Source organism: Lepisma saccharinum, chromosome 9 (assembly GCF_977018435.1).
Source record: "Lepisma saccharinum chromosome 9, izLepSacc3.1, whole genome shotgun sequence".
NCBI lineage: Eukaryota > Metazoa > Arthropoda > Insecta > Zygentoma > Lepismatidae > Lepisma > Lepisma saccharinum.
Genome location: NC_139237.1, coordinates 73,134,958 through 73,158,609, shown reverse-complemented (window position 1 = coordinate 73,158,609; position 23,652 = coordinate 73,134,958). Strand labels below are relative to the sequence as shown.

Genomic DNA, 23,652 nt, shown 5'->3' with positions numbered 1-23,652 from the left:
TTGGTTCTTGTGATTTCACTCCCAAAAAAGATCCAGTTCAGAAACTTGTTCCTCACATGCTTATAATTCTCAGTCTGGTACAAATTATAGTTCCTTCAAATTCGGTTCTACATAGACTTATAGAAATTGAATACAGTGTCATAGAAAATGCTGCTTTTTTGTCTACATTAAAAAACACACAGCATCTGGAGAAATTTTCGCTGCATATAGGAATTGTGTGGCAATCTGCTAGGAAGTGAAAAATTGTGCATGGTTTATGAAGATTGTGCTGTTTGTGAACTTTTCCTGTTGTTTTTATATCTTGGAGATGTATTATGGTCTAAGAATATACCTTAGTTACCTTAGCCTGAAGGTTAGATGCAAGTGATTATAGTACCTGACACATTTGATGCTGATAATAATTTTACATTATTCTTCTAATTTTCACATGTTTGTGTGTGTGTAAAGTGAAATTTGCTATAAAAAAAAGTGGTGAAAATGAATGTTCATAATAATTAACGGACCTATATATTTAATTGAAAACACGAGGTTCAAAAGCAAAAATCATGATGGTAATCATGCCTGGAAAAATTCATTTTTGGACTGGAGAACCTGGAAAAAATTGTAGCACCCCTGAAATTCAGATTGTTACCTGATTGTTACCTGAAGTACAGGTATCATAAACATTTTTACAATTGAATTATATTTCATATTATTATCTAATAGCAATAAGCAGAACATGTTGATGGTTAAAACCAAGAATTATGGCAGGCTAATAAAAGTTCCTAAACTATTGTTTCCTTTCATTTCCGATGTGTCACTGGTGTGACATTCATAATATTGAATTACAAAACAAGGTGCATTTAATATGAAACTAATATTGTACATATCAAAGTGGCAATTTATAATCTATGCAATAACATTTACTATCATGATTAGGGCTGAGCCGATACTGATGCTGATGTATCGTTATCGGAAAGTATCGGTTGGAATTCATCTAAAGGATACCAGCCGATACGTTTCCTGCATTTTGGTCTTTCACGGAGTCTAATTTTCCTGGAAATTATGCAAAATTCAAACATTCATTTTATTTTGCACAAATTTTGTACAAAAACTATATTATTTTTATTACATAACATATTCTGATGTAATTCTTGAATATTCTAAAGCAAATATTGTGGTAAACTGATTCATATAATTAGAGAAAAATATTTTTTCACACCAATATTGATCAATATTTTGAACAAATTTTGATTATTGCAATTCTCAAAGTATCGGTATCAGTGGTAATCGGTAAGAGTATCGGCATTGGCTCAGCCCTAATCATGATTCATCTCTTTTCTATACCTTTCATTGAATTTTGATGCTGTAGTGAATTAACATTTGTTTCACATAATATTTTTACATAATTTCATTCCACAGGGTGGCTCAAAAAGTCACTTAACACCCGCGGTACAAGGCCACTGCAGCGTGCAACGTGGAAATGGTGATGACAAATTGTTATTAGGCCAAGGGGGAACCACATTGACGCCACCCGCATCTGAATTCAACTTCAGAATTTTAAATGGGAACGGGATGATATGATATATAAAATCAAGCTAGAAGTTCACGAGAAATGCAATGTTGAAGGTTTTTTCGACGTGTCTTTAACCAGTAAAAAGTTATGACTGAATTCTTGTACCAATTTGCTCCTTTTCGAGGTGTTACAAAAATGCCTTAAAATTTGTTGTAATGCATCGAGATCAAAGTGATGTCTAGGGAGAGAAGTTCGCATGCCATTGCACACGACTTTAATCGGATACATCCACGAAGAGCTGCGCATTATGAATGGTTGTCGCGAACAATTTACAGTGTGACGCTTCCATTAAATGAAAAGTCCTTAACAGTGAGAAGGCTAATGTTTATGCTCATAAGGAAGTTCATAAACAGAATATGCAACCCTTGTCATCTGATAACTAACTTTGGACAGAAACTGCTTCACAACGTTCCCATAGTGTTCTGGTGTTCCTCCCTATTGAAAAAAGTCTGTAAAAAGTACCTTCTTCCATAAGCAAGGATGACAAAACCTGTTTATTTAACAAATCCAAGTGGCCCTGAGCATTTAAGGTTCCGTTGATGGAAAATTGACTAACCAATCGTGTTCCACACAGCACGCCACACCATTAACTTACCAGCACTAACCATTCAGCTTTGATCTGTCGAAAATGGGTTATCAGATAAAAAGCATCGAATATTCTGTTTATGAACTTCCTTATGAACATAAACATTAGCCTTGTCACTGTGAAGGACTTTTCATTTAATGGAAGCGTCACACTGTAATTGTTCGCGACAACCATTCATAATGCACATCTCTTCATGGATGTATCCGATTAAAGTCTTGTGCAATGGCATGCTTTACCAATGCGCTAAACAAATTTTAAGGCATTTTTCTAACACCTCGAAAAGGAGCAAATTGGTACAAGAATTCAGTCATAACTTTTTACTGGTTAAAGACACGTCGAAAAAACCTTCACCATTGCATTTCTCGTGAAATTCTAGCCTGATTTGATATATCATATCACCCCCTTCCCATTTAAAATTCTGAAGTTGAATTCAAGATGGCGGACATCAAGATGGCCGCCGACCGTGCGGGTGGTGTCAATGTGGTTCCCCCTTGGCCTGGCAACGATTGGTCATCACAATTTCCATGTTGCGCGCTGCAGTGGCCTTGTGAGCCACCCTGTATAATGACACAAATAGTGTATATTAACCAAGACGGTTAGAGCTGTGGTAATTTTTTTTTCAATCACGAATTAAGTCACTTTGAAGAAATAATTTATAGAATAATGTACATAATGAATTTGTAGTTATCAGAATCACTTTTGGTGAAAGTGCATTATTCTCATAATCATCTAATAGTGTTTTTAGGCTCTAAGAAAGGAAACTCATACAAAAGGAAATGTAATATGCAAACTGTAAACACACTTAAATTTCTCTTGATTTAAAATTCACTAATTTTATAGGCAAAAATAGGAAAAAAAGGTGTTAAATAATATACAAAATACTATTCATGTTAAACTGTAAGTATTGTCCTTATCATTAAGGTGTAAATAAACATGGCAGCTGATATTTTGCAGACTGTCATTAAAAAATCACCAAAATTCAGCTACAAAGACTGTAAAAAATATTTTAAGTTACAATTATATAGTACATCCAGAATGTTTTATTTTCACTGGAGGAAAATTTACTGAAATTATTATAGTTTAATTAACACACTCACCAAACATCTACATAATAGGTTCATATATACAGTATCAGAAAAAGAAAAGTGTATGTAAACATATATTTTTTTATTTCCTTTAATCGAACTGTTCAAATACTTTACAGGGCCATTCACTAGAAAAGCATTTCTATAAGAAAGATATATCTGTCTATTCTATGTGATCAAAAGTATCCGGACACACCGCAAAATGTGTGTTTATCATAGAGGGCGACTCAGTACTGCCATCTACTGCATCAAACACATGGTCAGCGATCTCAGTAGTCAGCAGACAGTGCGAGACAGCAGTTTGGGATGGTCTGATGAACTGATAACTTTCAACGTGGTAAGGTGGTTGGGGGAAACTGTGTATGAAGTCTGTGCACGAGATTTTCACCCTCCTAAACATCCCTAGGTCGTCTGTTTCCGTTGTTATAGTGAAGTGGAAACGTGAAGGGACGTGTACAACCTAAAAGCATGCAGGCTTACCTCCCATCTTAACCTACAGAGACCATCGAGTCTTGAAGAGGGTCGTACAGCATAATTGTCAATCACCCATCCCCATCATCACACAGGAATTCTGAACTGTCTGGATCTACTCCAAGCACCATAACTGTTTGGCACAAGGGGCGGCAACTTGGCTTCCATGGCCGAGCAGTTGCTCATAAGCCAAACATGACACAGGCAAATGCCAAACGCCACCTCGCGTGGTGCAAGGAGTGTTGAAACTGGACAATTGAACAGTGTTAAACTGTTGTGTGGAGTGAAAAATCACCATACAATGTGGTGCTCCGATGCTAGGGTGTGGGTGTGGCGAATGCCTGGTGATCAACATCTACCAGCCTGTATAGTGCCGCCAGTGAAATTCGGGGGTTACGGGGTTACAGTATGGTCATGTTTCTCCTGGAAGGGGCTTATCCCCCTTGTTGCTTTACATGGCAATGTCACGACACAAGCTTACATTGACATTTTTAACTGTTTTCATGCTGCCTAATGTCGAAGACCAGTTCGGGGATGAACATTTGTGTCTTTCAACATGACCAAGCACCCATCCATACTGCAGGGCTTGTGGGGGAGTGGTTTGACGACAACATCCTACTAATGGACTGGCCTTTGCAGAGTCCTGATTTGAATCCCATAGAATCTCGGGGATGTTTTGGAATGCCGATTTCATGCTAGACCACACCGACCCACATCGATACCTCTTCTCACTTTGGCGCTCTGAAAGGAATGGGCTGCAATTCCCCAGAAAACCTTCCGCCACCTAATTGAAAATATGTCTTTGTGAGAGTGGGCCAACACTGTATTGACTGCCAGTGTTCGCGATGGAGGGTGACCCAAACTTATACTTCATTTTCAGGTGGGTGTCCGGATACTTGTGATCACATGGAGTATACATATATATCTCATTCACTCACTCACTCACTCACACTCATGTTTGGCTCTTCATGTTTTGTGATGGAAACTACCCCTTCATGTAATACTCGATTCTTTTTTTCCCCAGTTTGTTCGACAGTGGCAAGCAGAGGTATGCGAAGCTTAGGCAAGGGATTAGTCCATTCATCATTATCCAGTTTGGATTATCGGCTTTTCATTTCCAGCGGGACAAGAACACATACAGGGCCTACACTTACAATTTTTACTTGTTTCCGAAGTCATTTTCATCCATAGATTTGAAATTTTTATGGCAGACTTCTTCAGTTGAGTTCCTCTGCCAGTACAACTTTGATTTTAACAAGGTAAGTGCTTTGTGAAATACATAAATTGTTCTGTAACTTACTGAATAGTTCTGTGAAAATTGCCAACGTTTGCATGACTACTGGGCAATTACCGCAACTGAAATCTAGTTTATAATTCTCATTGCCATGAGATATGTAAACATTAACACCATCTGTCTGCAACAAGTTCCATTTTTTACTTTGAACTATCTTGTATTATGCTTTTTTATTTCTTATTTTGTTCATTTATTTTGTACAATGTTGAATAAACTTTATTCACTTGAGCAGCAAGTATAGTTTAGTACATAAATCTTGCATGTTAAAGCATTACGGAATGTTCAAAAATTGGGGATTTATTTTGCTAAAATTAGTGGATACAATGTTATGGAACACATAGGATATACATTCTGTCAAATAAATACTGGGAAGTGTTAATTTAAATAGCCCATGTAAAAGGTTTGAAAATATTTTGTTTGCTGTAATTTGGTACCAATGTACTTAATTTGTAATGCTATAGTGGGGTCAAGTTGCGGTTGCATGCGGTATTTAATTTGGAAGCGGCTGCGTGGCAACTGCAACTAAAAAATTAAGACCCGTACCATGCATTGCAAATTCCAAATTTGTGTCGCACTTCTCGCACGATAATGCGGGAGTTTACAGGCAGAATCTACGAGAAGTGCGATACAAAGGCCCTGTAAGAGAATACACGTATTATATATATATAAACGCCAAAAGGGTCCGGCAATGAATGGCACGCTATTCCTTCTCCATTGCAATAGTTTGTTTTCGTAATTAAACAAGGTTATTCCCTCTCTCGTTTTATAATTGCTATTCCCCAATGATCTCTTGGATTTCAAATTGCTATTTGACTCGTAACGTATGCTTCGTACATTAGCTTACAGACTAGAGTTCAAGGTAACGGAAATATACTGTTTAAATTTCTCAATTATCAACAACATAAATACATTGTGCACATTATTGTATATTTCTTGAACAAAAACAAGATGACTCGTGAAAGAGTGCCAACATTAACAACAACACTACATGCAAAGCTACAATTCTCAAAAGCATGCGGCCACGCTGTAAATTCCTGGCACGTCCTGCGTGCTCTAATTCAATCATGAACATTTAATCAAGCACCAATTATTAATACGTAGTACGTACACGTGTATGCATTTAACAACAGATACAATTAGACAATAGACAACCCAAAAATTAGGCAATACATTTCCTCTCTCTCACACATGCGTGAAATACACTACAAGTTTTCCTTTTATTAGACTAATGTACTTTTAATATAGCCATATCCCACTTATCATTATTATTATAATTCTTCCAGCATTTTAATGCTACTGTTAAAAGGGAGTGGATAAATAGGAACGAATAGTCCCGAGTAAACTAGTGGTGCAATGAAGGATCGTAGTTTTTCTACGCAATTCAAGTTCAATTAGATGCACTTTGTGTCATTGGACCAAAACGTTAAATTAAGGGGCAAAAGATTGCACTACAAGATCAACGAAACGCGACTTGTCTGTTCATCAAATTGGGGTGCGCCAGTTCATAGATTATTTATATGTGCACTATGCATTTATAGTCAGAATAAGCATTTTTGAGCACAAGGACCAGTAAACATAACTTAATCCAGTTCGCACTAGTTTGCGCACAGTTTTCCTTCTTTTTCCCTTTTAGCGTAAAACAGTATAGGCACACTTAGTCTGTTCAATACGCCCAAAAAGGGGGAAAGGGGGGGAATGAAAAACAACAGTTTTTTTTTTGTCGTCTTAATGTCTGATAAAAAGGGAACGTGAAATTACGATAAACGCACGGCACAGTGTTATTGCGTTCCTAAAGCACAGCGAAGAGTTTTTACGTACCTAACCAATAATGTTCAGCCTCTATAACCATACGACACCGCACTCCATTTGTAGTCCTTATACTCTTTGCCGTGGCCCATCTCACGAGTGGCACAAATGGTAGGCTTCTATTCAGCAGGCAGCATGGTAGGTACGTCTCTCGCCGACGAGGAAAAGATGTAAGACAGGCAACTGGTTGATGCCGTTTCGTTCCAGGCGATCGAGCGTAACTGGGGACTGAGCGCCGAGATTTACGGCAAGCCCGCATGTACCGAGTTTGCCACTAGAGGCAGCACCGGTAGAGCTATCAAGGGCGACGCCCTCTGATAGCCGAAAATTGAACCATGAGCGTATTTACGTCAATTTTCAGTTTATGTAAGGTTTACAAATATCAAAGTATTGAAAACGTTACAAATTGTCACATAGAGTTTTGATGCTATCTGTCAACCAGTTTGTTTACAGCTGTTGGTTAAGCTAGTCAGCCTCAAGTGTTCTCTGTTATTTTGTAGGATAAAAATATAGAACAAAGAGTTTGCCTCAAATTTTGTGTTGCCAACGAAATTTCTTGTGCTGAATCAGTGAAAATGTTGGGGAAAGCCTTCGGTGAGTCAACTTTATTGAAAACATGAGCATACAAGTGATACAAAGCATTTAAAGAAAGACTAGAAGTGGTTGAAGACTTGCCTTGTTTCGCTCGATCTTCAACATCTTTGACTGACGAAAAAATTGACAAAGTGAAGGAAATGGTGTTGGAAAATCGTCATTCAAGCTTAAGGGAGATGGCTCAGGATTTGGACATGTCTCACAAATCCGTCCGCACCATTTTAGTTGATGTTTTGGCCATGAGACGCATTGCGGCATGGCTTGTTTGGAAGGAGCTCAATTTTCTTCAAAAAGAGCAATGCAAAAAAGGTTGCTGAAGACATGCTTGAATGAGTCAATTTGGACCCTACATTCATGAAACGCATCATAACGGGTGACGAGATGTGGGTGTGTGAGTTTGACATGCAAAACAACCAACAAGCTTCAGAATGGCGCTTCAATAATGAGCCGGAAAAAAAAAGCATCAAAGTCATGTTGACTGTTTTCTTTGAATATCGTAGTTGTTATCCACTCGGAATTCCTTCCAGAGGGGCAAACACTCAAGAAACACTATTATCTAGGCATTATGAGGTGTTTGAGAGAGAATGTTCGCCGGAAAAGGTCAAATGTGTGGAAGAATAATTCTTGGATTGTGCACCACGATAATGTGCCTTCCCATACATTAATCCTTGTATGCGAATTTTTGCCCAAAAAGTCAACAAATATCATTGATCAAGCACCATGTTCGCCAGATATGGCCCCGTATGACTTTTTTTTGTTCCCCAAACTCAAATTATCCGTTCGTGGAAGATGTTTTGAGTCCATAGAAGCCAAAAAACAAAATTCGTAGAAGGAGCTGAAGACCATACTGGAAAGTGCCTAGAAGTGTTTCGACGACTGGATTATTCGTTGGCATAAGTGTTTCGCATCAAATGGGGCCTAATTTGAAGGCGACAAAATAAATTTGGATGATTAATACAATATTTTGAGTTTTATTGAACAATTCCCGGTATTTATTTGACAGAATGTATATAATATGTACATAACAATAACCAGGAATTGAACCTTTATATTCTTTACCAGTGTTCTACCACCAAGGCAGCCTAATAATTAAATTAGAACATTGAAATATTTGAGCCATTTTGTCACATGATACATTTGCAAAATAAACGAAAATTTCAAATTTATCACAATTCCCAGGATAATTAGACTCCATTCAAGTGTTTCATTGTATTTTTGCATATCCCATAAAATACTCAATTTCCGACTGGCACCAATACCATTTGTATCCACTGATACCGATACAGTGGCATAGCTGTTAGCTCAGCCATTTTTTTTTTTTTTTAAATGGGATTCATTCACAATTGTAAGACCAAAATGTGCTCAGTTTTTGTTCAAACAATATAATTTTTATTTATTCACCAAAAAATATATTTTATTGGGCATAGTTTCAGCCGTAGTTATTTTGTGAATGATTCCTTCCAACAGGTTGCGTACGAAGGGATCTCCTACTTGAACTCAGTGCAGGAGGAGATGCTAAGACAGGAACTGAAGGAGAGGTCTCTGTTCAAGAGCCTCGAGAGGCCCATTTCCCAAGATGCGGAGAGTGTCCTGCAGGCATTGTGCTGCCGCGTGTCCGACTGGACCACAACAGCAGCGGATGGTCAAAGTTTGGTGTTGGAATTGCCAGAGGAAGTTGAGTCGTACATTGTGCATCATGAGTTGAGGAAGCGGATCCCCATAATATGGACATTCCAGAATGATGGGCATGTAAGTAACAAGAAAAAAAATCCTTGTATTCGTTGAACCCAGTCTGTACAACCTGATTGCATGGGGCATCTATGTGAAAACACTCATACCTGGTCAAAACAATTAGGGGAGCAAGCAAGAAATCCCAAAACCAAAGTTGGAAAGTCAAAAGTAGCAATGTATGTTGATGAAGTGAGTGTGTCCTCAACCAGTACAATTCATCTGTGATGAATCATCAGCATGAAGAGCTCTCTAGTGACACCATAAGACACGTGGCAGAATTTGTGATATGAGGAGCAATCACGAGGTCACTTGGGAACACCGGTTGTTTGGTGCTGGCAGACCGTAAGTGCAGGTGGGATTCAGTTGAGTAGTGTTGAATAGGAACTATGGCAGAACAACACGATCTAGGGGAATCTAGCGCATGGACAACATGAGGTGGCTGCAGCCCTTGGTGTGTCACACAGTGTCATTTCCAGGTTGTGGACATGATTTCAACAGACAGGTACAGTACGAAGGAGGCCTGGGCAAGGTCGCCCACGGTCAACAACAGTTAGGGAAGACCGGTACTTAGCATTGTCGGCTCACAGGAATAGGCAGCAAACTGCAACTGACTTGCAATGCGGCCTTGTTTTGGCAACAGGACGAAGAGTCTCGGGCCAAACTGTACGAAATAGCCTGCGGGAAAGGGGTCTTTATGCAAGAAGACCAATGGTGTGTGTCCCTCTGAATGCCCAACACCGTAGGGCCCGCAGACAGTGGGCTGTGGAACATCGTGAGTGGGGACATGGAGAGTGGAGTTCAGTTCTCTTCTCGGATGAGTCGCGTTTCAGTCTCCAGTCAGATAATCGACGCATTCTCATCTGGAGGGAACGTGGGACTCGAAATTATCCCGCACATGTGCGCGAAGTGTCTCAGTATGGTGGCGGTGGCTTAATGGTATGGGCAGGGATCAGTGTTGGTCGACGTACCCCCCTGCACATTATCCGGAACGGTACTTTGACAGCCTTACGGTACCGGGATGAGATCCTCAGGCCTCATGTTGTCCCAATGGCTGCAGATATCGGTGATAGTTTCATTTTTGTGGACGATAATGCCCGACCTCACCGAGCACGTCTGGTTGACGCCATGCTACGGGATGAGGGTATCGAACGAATGGTATGGCCAGCATCCTCCCCAGACTTGAATCCCATTGAACATGTGTGGGACACACTCGGAAGACGCATTGCTGCTCGGCCAGCGCTGCCTACAACTTTGCAACAGTTGGAAATGGCCCTTCTGGAGGAATGAGTGAATATCCCGCAGGCTGTCGTTGATAACCTTATTGGTTCCATGCAAAACAGATGTGCAGCTGTCATATCAGTTCATGGCGACCACATGCCTTATTAGAGGTATGGATCTGTTGTCTTATCACCGTGCTGTTCTCCTGATTTTGTGCAGTACCTTGCAGAAATCACCCCTAGAATTCTGTTGTGCTAATGACTCAATAGACATGTATTGTACAGGTTGAGGACACACTCGCCTAATCAAAGTACATTGCTGCTTTTGACTTACCAACTTTGGTTTTGGGATTTCTTGCTTGCTCCCCTAATTTGTTTGACCAGTGTATTTTAATTTATTACTACTGGAAAACTGGAAATTAGGAATTGATGAGTAAGAAAATTTTATAAGATGTAAGCAAGTTACTAAAGATATATCCGCGAAACTTACTTGTAAATGTTTTATTAATTTTGGTGGCCTCGAGTTCCCAAGTGGATGGTGGCAGAGGCCACTGATATTAATAGAACATTTACAAGTAAGTTTCGCGGATATACCATATTTACTCATGTATAATGCACACTTTTTTTCCAAAGTTTTTGCCCTGAAAATGTGTGGTGCGTATTATGCACGGAATAATTTTTTAATATTTATGGAACCCTATCATGTTATATCATTGTAAAGCTTGAATTCTGCAGTTTCTGAATTTGGCAACAGTATTCCATTCAAGATGGCAATACTTATTTGCAATGCGGTTGAAATAAGCTCATTACAAAAGGAAGGAACGTTCTGATTTTTATGGTACTTTGTATAAAAAAAAGATAAGGAGAAATAAAATAATTAAATAGTATTACTGGCAAAATAATATGACAAATATGGAGTGCGTAAATGCCTGAATGGAAGAAATCTTGTGCTGCTAACTCCTAGTTTGAGGGTCCTGAATATGCCTCTTATAAATGTTTCGTTAGTCATAGAAAAAGTACATATTTTGAAGTTTTAAAGAGGAAATTAGCAAAACCACTTATAAATGTTTCAAGGCCATGTGCTACAATTTTTCACTTTGTAATGTAATGTTCTCCTCTTGGTCCACAGCAACAGGTGACTCATTGAATAGGAATGATGTCATTCACTATTGATCGGCATAGCAACAGCTTTACGACCTACAACTAAGAAAGCCATTTATGGAACCTGGATTGTACTGTGCATTATATACGAGATATAATTGTTTGTCACTTTTCCCTATCAAAAACCAGGGTGCGCATTATACACGAATGCGCATTATACACGAATGCGCATTATACACGCGTAAATACGGTATCTTCAGAAACTTGCTTACGTCTTATCAGCCGCGTTGTTTATTCCCCTTAACATGGAAGAAAATTTTGGGTGTGTGCCAATAAAGTACCGTTAAAAATATTATAACCTGTGACGCAACAGTACGTGAGGGCCTACATACTGACTGCCAGCCTCACTCTCGCATGCCTCAGACGAGGGGTGGCGATCATCCAATAAGTTACAAGGTGGCTTCTAGTCAGCACGATGAATCCCCAGTTGTTGTAGCTTTGCATGACCAGGTTGCTCTAGTCATTCGTAGCTCCGTAATTTCCTCACGATGGTGGGTGGCCCCTGGTCCTGAAATCTCAGCAGAAAATTTGTTGTCCTTTCCCTCAGGAGTCTTGAACCAGTGCTCATCCTGTAGCCCAAGCCGAAAGCCTGATGCCGTAGACTGCACAGCCACAGTGCAGAACAAAGTACCATTATAGAATTTACCAATACCAATAACTGATATTCTGCTAATACCAAAAAATTACAAGTGTCCCTTGAAGAATCAGTATCAGTATTCCTAAGGGAGGGTTGCTGGGGGTCATAACCCCCATTTGGCCTAGTATTCTTAAAGAAAGAACATCAAATGCAGGAAAAGATGGCAAGATGAGGACTGACTACTAAGAAAATAATACATTACCTTCCTCCTCCGTTTTGAAAATTCTGGTCACACTATTGTCCCTAATTAACGTTTGTATCCAAGTGGCTGTAATGAGTTTTACTTGTGGGAAAAAAACCCTGTGTATTTAGACTTCCACTTTACAAATTGCATGTTTGTATTATCAAAATAAAGTTCCAGTACTCATTGCATCATATCATGCAAGCACATAGCAGAAAGTGGAGACTATCTTAAACAGAAGATTAAAAATCTTAGAGTAGCTGCTTTTTTTGTGCTATCAGGAACAGATATCAAAGTATACTTTACTAATGAATATATGTGGTGAGTTGCTTTTACTCCAGAAACATTAGTTTTCCAGGAGTGGGCCATTCCACATCAAATGAACACAAATTTGAAACACATTGTACTTCACTCATTGTAGGTTAGTGACAATTGATTTTGAAGTTACACACCCTTTAAATTGCCAAAAATAGCCCAAAATTCAGCAAATTACTTTTTTTTTTTAAATGATGCGAGTGTGAATATATTTTTTCTTACTTTATTTGTAATTTAGCATGATGCTCAAATGCTTTTTTTGTGTTAACTTTTTTTTTGTTTTTTTGTATTTCGCAGTTACTTGTAAAGAAAATGAGTGTAACGTTACGAGAGCAGTATGATATGCAGGTTGACGACCAGCTGGAAGAAGAACTCATCCAGTCTCTTCTTGGCTTTACCAGAGTCTTTCGGCTTCTCGTGGAGCTGAGGAAACCCATCGTGGGCCACAACTGCCTCCTGGACTTCATGCACATGTACCAGCAGTTCCACGCTCCCTTGCCTAGTAAGTAGGTGAGGACAAGATTTCTTACATTGTTTCTTCGCTTCAAGTTGCATGACTACATAAACCAACTCTTTTGCATGGGAAACTTCCCCTGGATATTTTTGTGAGAACCACAATGGAAATTCTTAAAGCAACAAATTTCCGCAATGCATCTAGCTGTTTGAGTGAAGTAAATTTTAATTTATTTTAATTAATCCTCTTGTGGCACCATCACTGATTGTTGGCGACATTTTGAATAAGAGATAGAAACGTCAGCACAAAATGTGAACACATTTGAGGATCAAAAGTGATATATGAATATAGCCTTTCAGTATGATGATGCATAAATTCTCAAATTTGATTTAAAAAAAATATATACCATATTTCATTGTATAATTGTTGCCACTGTATAATCGTTGTACACTGTTTTTTTTTCAGTCCAAAATTTGGTTTCATCATGTAAAAGTTGTGTCACGCTTCAGATAACATAACCAATGATAGTGGTGCAGAATCTTCGGACACAGAAGATTAATTTTTTTTAAGTCCATACTTTGCAACACTGTAGTAAATTTTCTCAAGTGTGATATTTTAACTATAATGCAAAAATCAATAACAATTATAATGTGTTAACTTTTTCCAGACCAGAAAAATGTTTACTGAACTGTCATAATGTGTGTCAATTTCGACTATTCAGTTTTCACATACGTTCACGAGTATTCTGTGCATCTTCAGCTTGCACGAAATACAGTTTCCTAGAAATACATGATTTTAGTACCAGTAATAATGGCCAATTTTTTTGTCTTAACATAATGGTTACACCCCACTTTTTTGCAAAGCAAAATTGGCAAAAATCTGCAAGGATTATGTGGTGAAATATGGTATTACACAAAATAAAATTAATTTTGTGTAAATAAAATAGTTTTCACTATTTTTGTAACAACATAGCAGGGAAAAATTTATTTTCTATTTAAACGATTCTCTCATTTGAAAGTATGAATATTTTAAATCAAAACTCTGTAGATTGCTATGATATACAGAGTGATGCAAAATTCCGTTACAACGCGGAGGAGGGGAATCGCCAAGTGAAATGAAGATGAAAATGTAAATGGAATTTTGTCGAATGACGCACCGTGTCAGATCTAGAGGATGCCGAAATCGTGTGAAAATGGACTTCACACCTGCATATGCTGACAAATAGTACTCATAAAGAAGATGCGGCACGATATCCCCAAAGAAAACACACCTGTTCTAGCAAATGATACACAAATCGCATGTCGAAAATGATTGCGGCAGGAATTCCCCACGAGAAGTGAGGGATTCCCGGGAATATGTTCGACATGGAACGCAGGTATTGAATGGGGGTACAAAGGGAAATGATGGAGGTCACAGCACATGAAGAACATTTCGCCAGGAAGTGTCCGAAAAGCAGAGGGGACACAGACAACATAGGTGTACTATGATGACACACACCTACACAAGTAGTATTCTTTATTAGTTTTTCTTGTATGTACGCATTGCTTGCATTATAGAATTATTTTCTTGTAGTTTACGGTTATTACAAGCATAAGAAAATGAAAATAAATGTCTGATGAAAGGAGCGTGTGTTCTCCTGAAACGTCACAAAGAAAAACTGTTTTCTTATGCTTGTAATAACCGTAAACTACAAGAAAATAAGTATTCTTTATTGCCTGTGGAAATAACATACGATACATATCACAGACGTTGTTGAAAATGTCCGCCAGCCACATCTACACACTGATGGCATCGGCGTAGCAGGGACACTCTGGTATGCTCAAATATGTTGGGTATGTCAGTGATCATCCCAGCAGCGACGGTAACTCGAGCAACGAGGTCCTCCACACTTTCCACCAGGGTTTCGTAGACCAGCTTCTTCATTTCGCCGCACAAGAAGAAATCTAGCATTGTGAGGTCGGCTGACCGAGGTGGCCACATAACAGGTCCACGCCTACCAATCCATCTATCACCGTATGTATTGTTGAGTACAGCTCTGGCTCGGCGGTCAAAATGTGCAGGGTCACCGTCATGTTGATACCATACATCTTGCCTAATTGCAAGGTGTACATTTTCCAACAGTTCAGGTAGAACTTCCCGTAGGAACACACAATAGTTCCCACCGGACAAAGTATTGGTCAACACTTATGGACCTATCAGGTTGTCCCCGACAATGCCACACCACACATTCACTGCGAACCGTCGCTGAAAATGACGCTCAATGATTGCATGCGGGTTTTGCACATCCCACACGTGACTATTATGGGTATTGAAGATGCCTTCTCTAGTGAATAGTGCCTTGTCAGTCCACAACACTGCATTTGGAAAATTGGGGTTTGCAAGGGTTTGTTGCAAATACCACTGAAAAAAATCAAGGCGTAGGGGAAAGTCCGTCGGCTGTAGGTGTTGCACCCTCTGCACTTTGTATGGGTGCATACCTTCATCGTGCAGCACGCGTAACACATTGGTATGGTGCGTGTGTCGCCCATGGGCAATGGCACGGGTGCTGGTTCCTGGCATCTCCCGTATCCTGTCCAACACTTCCTCCTCAAATTGGACACTGCGCACACTGCGCGGTCTGCCACGATCCCACACCCTAGGTCGTACAGATCCAGTTTCTCGTAAAGGAGCATCCACCTGTTGAAACAGGACATGTGATGGTAGGCGCCGATTTGGAAATCGTTTGCGATACACACGCCTTGCCTGATGGCTGTTTTGGTGTGTCTTACCGTAAACAAGATGCATATCGGCTAGCTAGTTGGTGGTGTATGTCGCCATTGTCAGGCTCACAAAGGAGCACACGAATACGTACGATACTAACTTGTGAGGTACCGTTCACGACTACAGCACTGAACACTCCACACAGGTGTCCACCCCGTACAGACAACACAGATGGTACACACTACGTACTTCCTAACGGTCACTTTAGCAATGTGCTCAATTTCACCACATGCCTCAGGATGAACACCTTGCGACAACACGCGTATTTGACAGACAGATCGCTAGTTGCATACACTGACGCGTTGTTTGTACGTACGTATACCAGCGATAGCAGGGCGCGACAGGTAGCATCCTGCTGAGCGCCTCTAGCGGAGCTTTATGTACTACTACATCTTCCGTCGTAGTATTTGGAGCCGATATCAGTACGTGCTGGTTGTTCTCTCACATGTACGCACGTATTTCATTTCTATGTACAGCCTTGGATACTACTTGTGTACGTGTGTATCATAGTACACCTCTTGCACATGTTGTCTGTGTCCCCTCTTCTCTGGGGAATCCCCTTCTGCAGCCTGCTTTTCGGACACTTCCTGGCAAAATGTTCTTCATGTGCTGTGACCTCTGTCATTTCCCTTTGTACCCCCATTCAATACCTGCATTCCATGTCGGACATATTCCCGGGAATCCCTCACTTCTTGTGGGGAATCCCTGCCTCATTCATTTTCGACACGCGATTTGTGCATCATTCGCTAGCACAGGTGTGTTTTCTTTGAGGATATCGTGCCGCATCATCTTTATGAGTACTATTTGTCAGCATATGGAGGTGTGAAGTCCATTTTCACACGATTTCAGCATCCTCTACCTCTGACATGGTGCGTCATTCGACAAAATTCCATTTACATTTTCGTCTTCATTTCACTTGGCGATTCACCTCCTCCGCGTTGTAAACTGAATTTTACACCATCCTGTAGTTGCAATAGAAAATTTAATACTACTTTGAATTGTTATAATTTTCAAGTATCCACATCTCAGTGATATTGCAGGTGGCTATTCACTGGAAATTCCTTGAATTCTGGGAATTGAGCATGACTTATTGATTCCTGGACTTATGCATGCATTCTGTTTGAATTTTTCCCCGTAAATGTGAAAAATTGAAAATTTAAAAAAAAAATCCAAATCCCATTGAATTTATACCTATTTATAAATGGCTTGAGGCAAGTTTTTACAGTTTACCTTTTATTTGTATCAGGTTAGGAATAGAAAGCTGCATGGAAAATAAAACAGAATTCACTCTGTTTACTTTGTTATTATCCTTTGCAGTACAATCTATTAAGCAGACAGAAGATTTCTTGAAGTTGATTTGGTAACTTTGAGTTTGATATCGTTGTACAATTAACAATTTTTTTCCTAGAATCGCATAACATTTGTGACTTGTGTTTGAAGTTGTGTATTTCGAGCCTGAATATGTGAAATGACAAACCTAAACTCCACACATTAAAATAAATATTTTAAATATGTCCTGTACATACCGTTCAGTTGAATTGAATTAGAATTTTTGGATAGGATTGGAATCTTACAGATCCTTTATATTGTTAATATATTTATGGGTGGGGAGGTGGTAATATGTAAGTTTAAAAGAGAGAGAACATCTGCTTGTACCCTTGAAGTTTTGGAAAGTTCTCCGTGGAAACTGGGAATTATACAGAGTGTCCGAAAAGTCACGCAACCCGGTGTTTACGACCGTATAACGGAATAGCGAAACGGAATGAGAAGAAACGCTTTCTGCCAAGAGAATGCCCTGTATATTGGGAAAATTTAGGGAGACAAACATATGTAAGAACATGCACGTTTTAATAACAAATAAGCAAAGTGTTGCCAAAGGCGGAAAAAAAATATTTGCAAATCGTGTATATTGATGCACAGAACTCACTCAGGTAAATTATTGCAACATTTCACAATTCCAACGAACAATTTGGATGGCCATCTAATGAATTTGTCACAAAAAGAACTTTGACGAAGTTTCAAAAACATTGCAGCAGGGAATAAATGGGCTATTCCAAAAATCGATGTTTTCACAATATTACGAGGGACACTGGCAACACTGTTGGTGTCACGTGTCACTAACAGACGTGTTTCACCTCAGGCTATCACACTAAGGCACTTTTAACGACAAAGGAGAAAGTTGGTTATTCTCGAACATATGCAATAAATTACATACACCTTGCAACCCTGAAATGTGGTTTCAATTGGATAGGTATGTCAACAGCCAAAATTCCAGGCATTGGTCGACAGAAAACCCATATCAGTTGCATGAACTACCCTTGCACTCTCCGAAAATCGGTGTATGGTGTGGAATATCGTGACGTCATATTGTGGGACCGTTATTCTTTGAGACAACAGTGGATTCTGCTGTGTACGGGGATCTCATAATGCAATTTGTTGCTCTCCTGGAAGAAGACGAACGTGATGCTTGTCTACAACAAGATGGAGCAACTTGCCATACATCTGATGAATCTCTTCGTATGCTGAGAGAATTTTTGGTGATCGTCTAATATCCAAGGATTTATGCCCCATTCGCTCGCCCGATTTTTTTTCTGTGGGGTTACTTAAAGGGGAAAGTATACCAAACGGGACCCAGAACATTGGAGCTGAAACGAAACATTACACAGGAAATTAATAATATCGGTGCTGCAACCCTCAGGAAGGTATCTGAGAACATGATCAAGCGAACCAAATTATGTATCCAAGAAAATGGTGGACACTTCGAACATTTGCTTTAATTTGTAGTGATACCCACATTTCAGGGTTGCAAGGTGTATGTAATTTATTGCATATGTTCGAAAATAACCAACTTTCTCCATTGTCGTTAAAAGTGCCTTAGTGTGATAGCCTGAGGTGAAACACGTCTGTTAGTGACTCGTGACACCAACAGTGTTGCCAGTGTCCCTCGTAATATTGTGAAAACATCGATTTTTGGAACAGCCCATTTATTCCCTTCTGCAATGTTTTTGAAACTTCGTCAAAGTTCTTTTTGTGTCAAATTCATTAGATGGCCATCCAAATTGTTCGTTGGTATTGTGAAATGTTGCAATAATTTACCTGAGTGAGTTCTGTGCATCAATATACACGATTTGCAAATATTTTTTTTCCGCCTTTGGCAACACTTTGCTTATTTGTTATTAAAACGTGCATGTTCTTACATATGTTTGTCTCTCTAAATTTTCCCAATATACAGGGCATTCTCTTGGCAGAAAGCGTTTCTTCTCATTCCGTTTCGCTATTCCGTTATACGGTCGTAAACACCGGGTTGCGTGACTTTTCGGACACTCTGTACTTTAATTTTATCATGTTCCTAGAGTGGCCACCCTGTATCGACATTACTTCAAAGTGGTATCAGCTCAGTCACAGTAACAACAGGGTGTTCAACATTGTAGTACTGTATGTACAGAAAATCAAGGATAGAATACTCCAAAAAAAGGTCCTGTAACACCTTTTGCATCCCGATCGTCTCAATCGAGATCCTACATGTAACCCCTTGTATCCCGAGCATCTCGATCGAGATCCTCTATCATGCTCATAGTTTTTACGTTATAATGTTGCTATTTTAGGCTGGATTTGCGATTTTCTTCTTTTACATTTTTGTTAATTAAACAGTTAATTAGACAATTATAACTCTTGCACTTCTTGGTGTCGAACAAAAAAGGCAGGAAAATGGCAGCTTTTTTTGTGCGGCTTCCTCACAAAAGGAAAAATAATTCCGACAAACAAAGGCCGGATTTGTTAGCAATTCTTTTCTTCCACCACTGGAAACTAGACGGGTAAAAAGTTTGTTTCTCGGTACCCAAGGTCACAAGGAATTTTCCCCGTGTCGCCACAAGGGGGGAGGGGGGGAAGAGGGTTTGAGGAAAACTGTGCTATTACAAAGAAAAGTTCGAAAGCAAGACGAAAACAGTTCTTTGTTGCCAAGCACATGTTTTTCAAATTGCTGCAATGTGACCGCATTGTCAAAAAATAGAAAGGTGCCGCAGATGCAAGAAAGGGGAAGATTTAGCACGCTTTCGTCGCCCCTTTCCTGGCGATCGTTCTAGCAACATGGTAACTATGCCGTTTGTTGAAATTTGAGACTTGAGTCAGAGCCGCACAGACATGTCGTTTTGGGGGTACAAGTCTTGTTATATTGATCATATGATAATAGTGCAATTATTTTCTTGTTCGTAACACTCCAGCGATTATTTCCATGTATATTGTTACAATGTCTTGTACTTTTTGTCAGGTGGGGGGGGGGGGGGGGGGGCGAAACCCCCATTATTTCTTCAAACATTTTGGAATTTTCAGTTTCCTCCCCTCGCCCCCCTACCTCCATATATACGCCAAATGTGCATAAATTTTATATAGTCCGAATCTATGGTTCATTCCGAGTAAAACAATATTTCATTTGTCTGTCTACGGCAATTAGCATCCGATCTACAATCATTTTTATAAAACTCTGCATTTTGCTGAAAATTGGCTCAGGCAGCAAGACGGTTACATGCGAAAGAGGCTAGGGTGGCTAAAGGTTATAGAACACCTCTAGGCAATCCTCTTGTTACAGGAGAAGAAAATCTTGCCTTTTTAATGAGAAAATGAATCAGGATGCTGCTAAACTGATACCAATGCCTACCTTCTTACATTGATTCTTTCAACCATGTTTAGTTTGGTATTTCTTTAGTTGTACAGGGTGATTCAGCGAAACTATGCAAAAATTGAACAGGAAATTGGTGCTGAACCGCTGAATTTTTTGAGATAGGGGACCTAGGGTCGGAGAAGCCAGCATACCAAGATACAAAACACCACTTCACTTCAGTGTGATTGTCTGCAAGCATCTGGATGTAATCTTTCCTGTTCACTCGATTGGATGCAGAAACTCTATTCCCTGCCTGTAAGGTCACCTGACCTGAACCTAGTTCATTTCTTGTCTTGGGATATCACAAATTGCTTGTTTATAAGACTCCAGTGAAATGGAATTAGTTGTTAGGATTATTCCTGCTTGTGATGTGATTCGTAACAACCCAGGAATATGTAATGGATGTGGCAGAGTCTTGTACACTGCTGGGGTGTAAGGGGTGCTCCTTCCACGTAGTGCACCCAATTGTCAACCTCACTTCCACGTGGTACACCCTGCACTGCAGACTAACGAGGCTCTGGCGACTGACCCCATAGCCAGTATAATTTTGTTTGTGTTGTCCTGTGTTTTGTCCTTATTTGTGCTGAGTGCTCCTTTACAGCCTCAGCTTTTAGCGAAAGTCAGAAGATTTTAATATTTTATGATTTTAGTTATGCAATGTTAGTTGTTATGTGTAACGATAAGGGGCTGGACCCCGTATAATGTGACAAGTGCAAAATAGCGTTAGTGCTGACGCACCCAAAATTTTAAATTCAAATCAAATCAAATCTTGTACACTGCTCTCATGCTTGCATTCTGGTTTTCTGTTGTAATTTTGAACAACTCTTGGGAGGTATAAAATAGTACATTGTTGTTATCACCTGTTTGTCAAAGCTATGAAACTAGTTTTCAAATGACAAGCATCTAACTCATATGCATAAATCAATGTCAATAAAGTCACTATACATTGTACATCAGCAATGTCCATACATATGACCGATTTGTCATTCCTATGGACCATAATACATGTTAGAGTTCTACATGTTTCAGCCCATATTTCATTACAGTGGCTTGTCTGACCGTAGGTTCCCCATTTCAAATTGATCAGTGGTGCATCACCTATTTTGTGCTTCATATTTGCATGCTTTTACTGAATCACCCTGTATATGTTGGAACTGCATGGTAACCTACTTATTGCACCAATGTAGAATAATTTTGTTACATGTTTTGTTTGCAAGATTTGGCCACAAATAGCAAAGCAACATAATTAAAGTATTGGCAATATGACAGATAAACCGATACACTGGTGTATAGAACATCAACCAATTTGTCCCATCTATTTATATTTATGCTAAGATCATAAATTTAGAAGCACTGAATTTCTAACAAACGTGTATTTTCAGTATCCTGGAAGAACTCCAAAAGCGTGACATTACTCCATATTGTGCATTCAAATTGTACTGAAGCACATATGCAGGATAAATGCTTAGGCATCGGAATTTGTCTAATTTTGTTAAACCTTTTTTGTTTTGTTTTGTTTTTGTAAAGCTTGACAATACAGTGCAATTCAGTGAATACTGTACATATTTCTGTTTGTTGTGGTGATAATAATCTATTATATTTTCAGAGGACTACAAGACCTTCAAGAAAAATCTGATGGAATTGTTCCCGCACATTTATGACACAAAGTTCATCAGTTTTGAAGTTAAGAAGCAGCTAACTGTGGAAGGTAGGAGAGTATTTTTGTTTTGTATTATGTACTTGTTTGAATTTATGTATGGTACTGGTTGATTGTTTGCTATTGATTACAAACTGAAATATTGGTTTGGAAATTCACGGGTCATTTTACAACTTCCTTTTTATTTATAAGTAGAAAGGCAAACTTCTAATCAGAAATGTTATTTTCCTAACACTAGAATCATGAGTAACATCTTGTTACACACATTTACTCAAATACCATGGAACCTAGATTATATACAGTAGAACCACAATTTTATGTTCTTAGATTTTACACTTTCCTGTATTTTAATTTTTTTTTCATCATGGTCCCCTGAAAATCAAAATTACACTTTACTTCTTTTCAGTATTTTTTATGAAGACTTTATAATGTAGGAAACGTAAAATCAAAAAAAAAAATATATATATATACAATATATTGGTAAACTCAGTGCATTCACTACAAAAAATCCAGGTAAAGTTGAAAAAGTCAGGAAAATCAACCGGTGAGTGAAAATGGCAGATAATTTGGAGAATGCATACATCACAAAACTTGCGAAGTGATTAAAAATCAACTGATCTGTATTTGCCAAAGTTTTGGAAAATTAATTTCCACTTCTTTTCTTGAACCAGCTACTCAATAAGATATAATCTATGTAAAAGGGTTTTATTGGTTATTTTTCTTCATTTATTTTAATAGTTGAATAAAATTAATTTTCTTCAACATAAAGTGCAGTTTAATGCTCATAATTGGGCTGCTAGCATGTTAACCACAGAATAATCTGAAAATTCATTAAAAAATTTCCTGGAAAAGTTAAGGAATTTTTGTTGCCAAAATGGGCAGAAATCATGTTAGGTAGTGTATATATATTGACCAATGTAGGTATATCAGTCTATCATTATATTGGTGAAATTACAGATAATTAAATTTTACTGATCTGATATGTATAGAAGCCTATAACTTTTATGAAATTATCTATAGCCTTGTTTTGTACAGTAAGTACTAAATGCACAGCTCCTTTCTCTAAGGCAAAGTCGTGACCTCTGTGGCAGAGTGGTTAGCACAGCATGCTACAATGCCAGGAATTCTGGATTAAAATCCCAACTTGGGCATGGGTGTTCTTTGTAAGTGTTCCTTCCTCAGTTCCATCATATTATCACTCATCATCATGGTTATATGAAGGCAACACTAAATAACCTAAAATGAAAATTCATAAAAAAAACCTAAAACAAAGCACATTCCGTGGGTTCTCAGTCCCTTTTCCCCTGATTTGAGTCCCTGTGACTTTTTCTTGTTCCTGATAAAGCTGTAACCACTCAACTAAAGGTGATTCCAATTACCTACTTCCAGCACAGCTATGATGAGTGGAGCAACGTTTCCGGTGGTGTGTGGCCTCCCAAGGGAACTATTTTGAAGGAGATAAAGTTGATTTATAGTTTGAACATACAA

General features: G+C 38.9%; 1 protein-coding gene across 1 annotated transcript in view; it reads left to right on the top strand.

Moving 5' to 3' along the window:
• Positions 1 to 23,652, top strand: part of LOC145992139 (pre-piRNA 3'-exonuclease trimmer-like) — a 150,110-nt gene that overhangs the window by 7,594 nt on the left and 118,864 nt on the right. The window contains exons 3-6 of the mRNA XM_083128404.1: positions 4,722 to 4,956; positions 8,859 to 9,140; positions 12,931 to 13,135; positions 22,114 to 22,215. Of these exons, the coding sequence (XP_082984530.1) occupies positions 4,722 to 4,956; positions 8,859 to 9,140; positions 12,931 to 13,135; positions 22,114 to 22,215 (824 nt within the window). The remainder of the gene's footprint in view (positions 1 to 4,721; positions 4,957 to 8,858; positions 9,141 to 12,930; positions 13,136 to 22,113; positions 22,216 to 23,652) is intronic.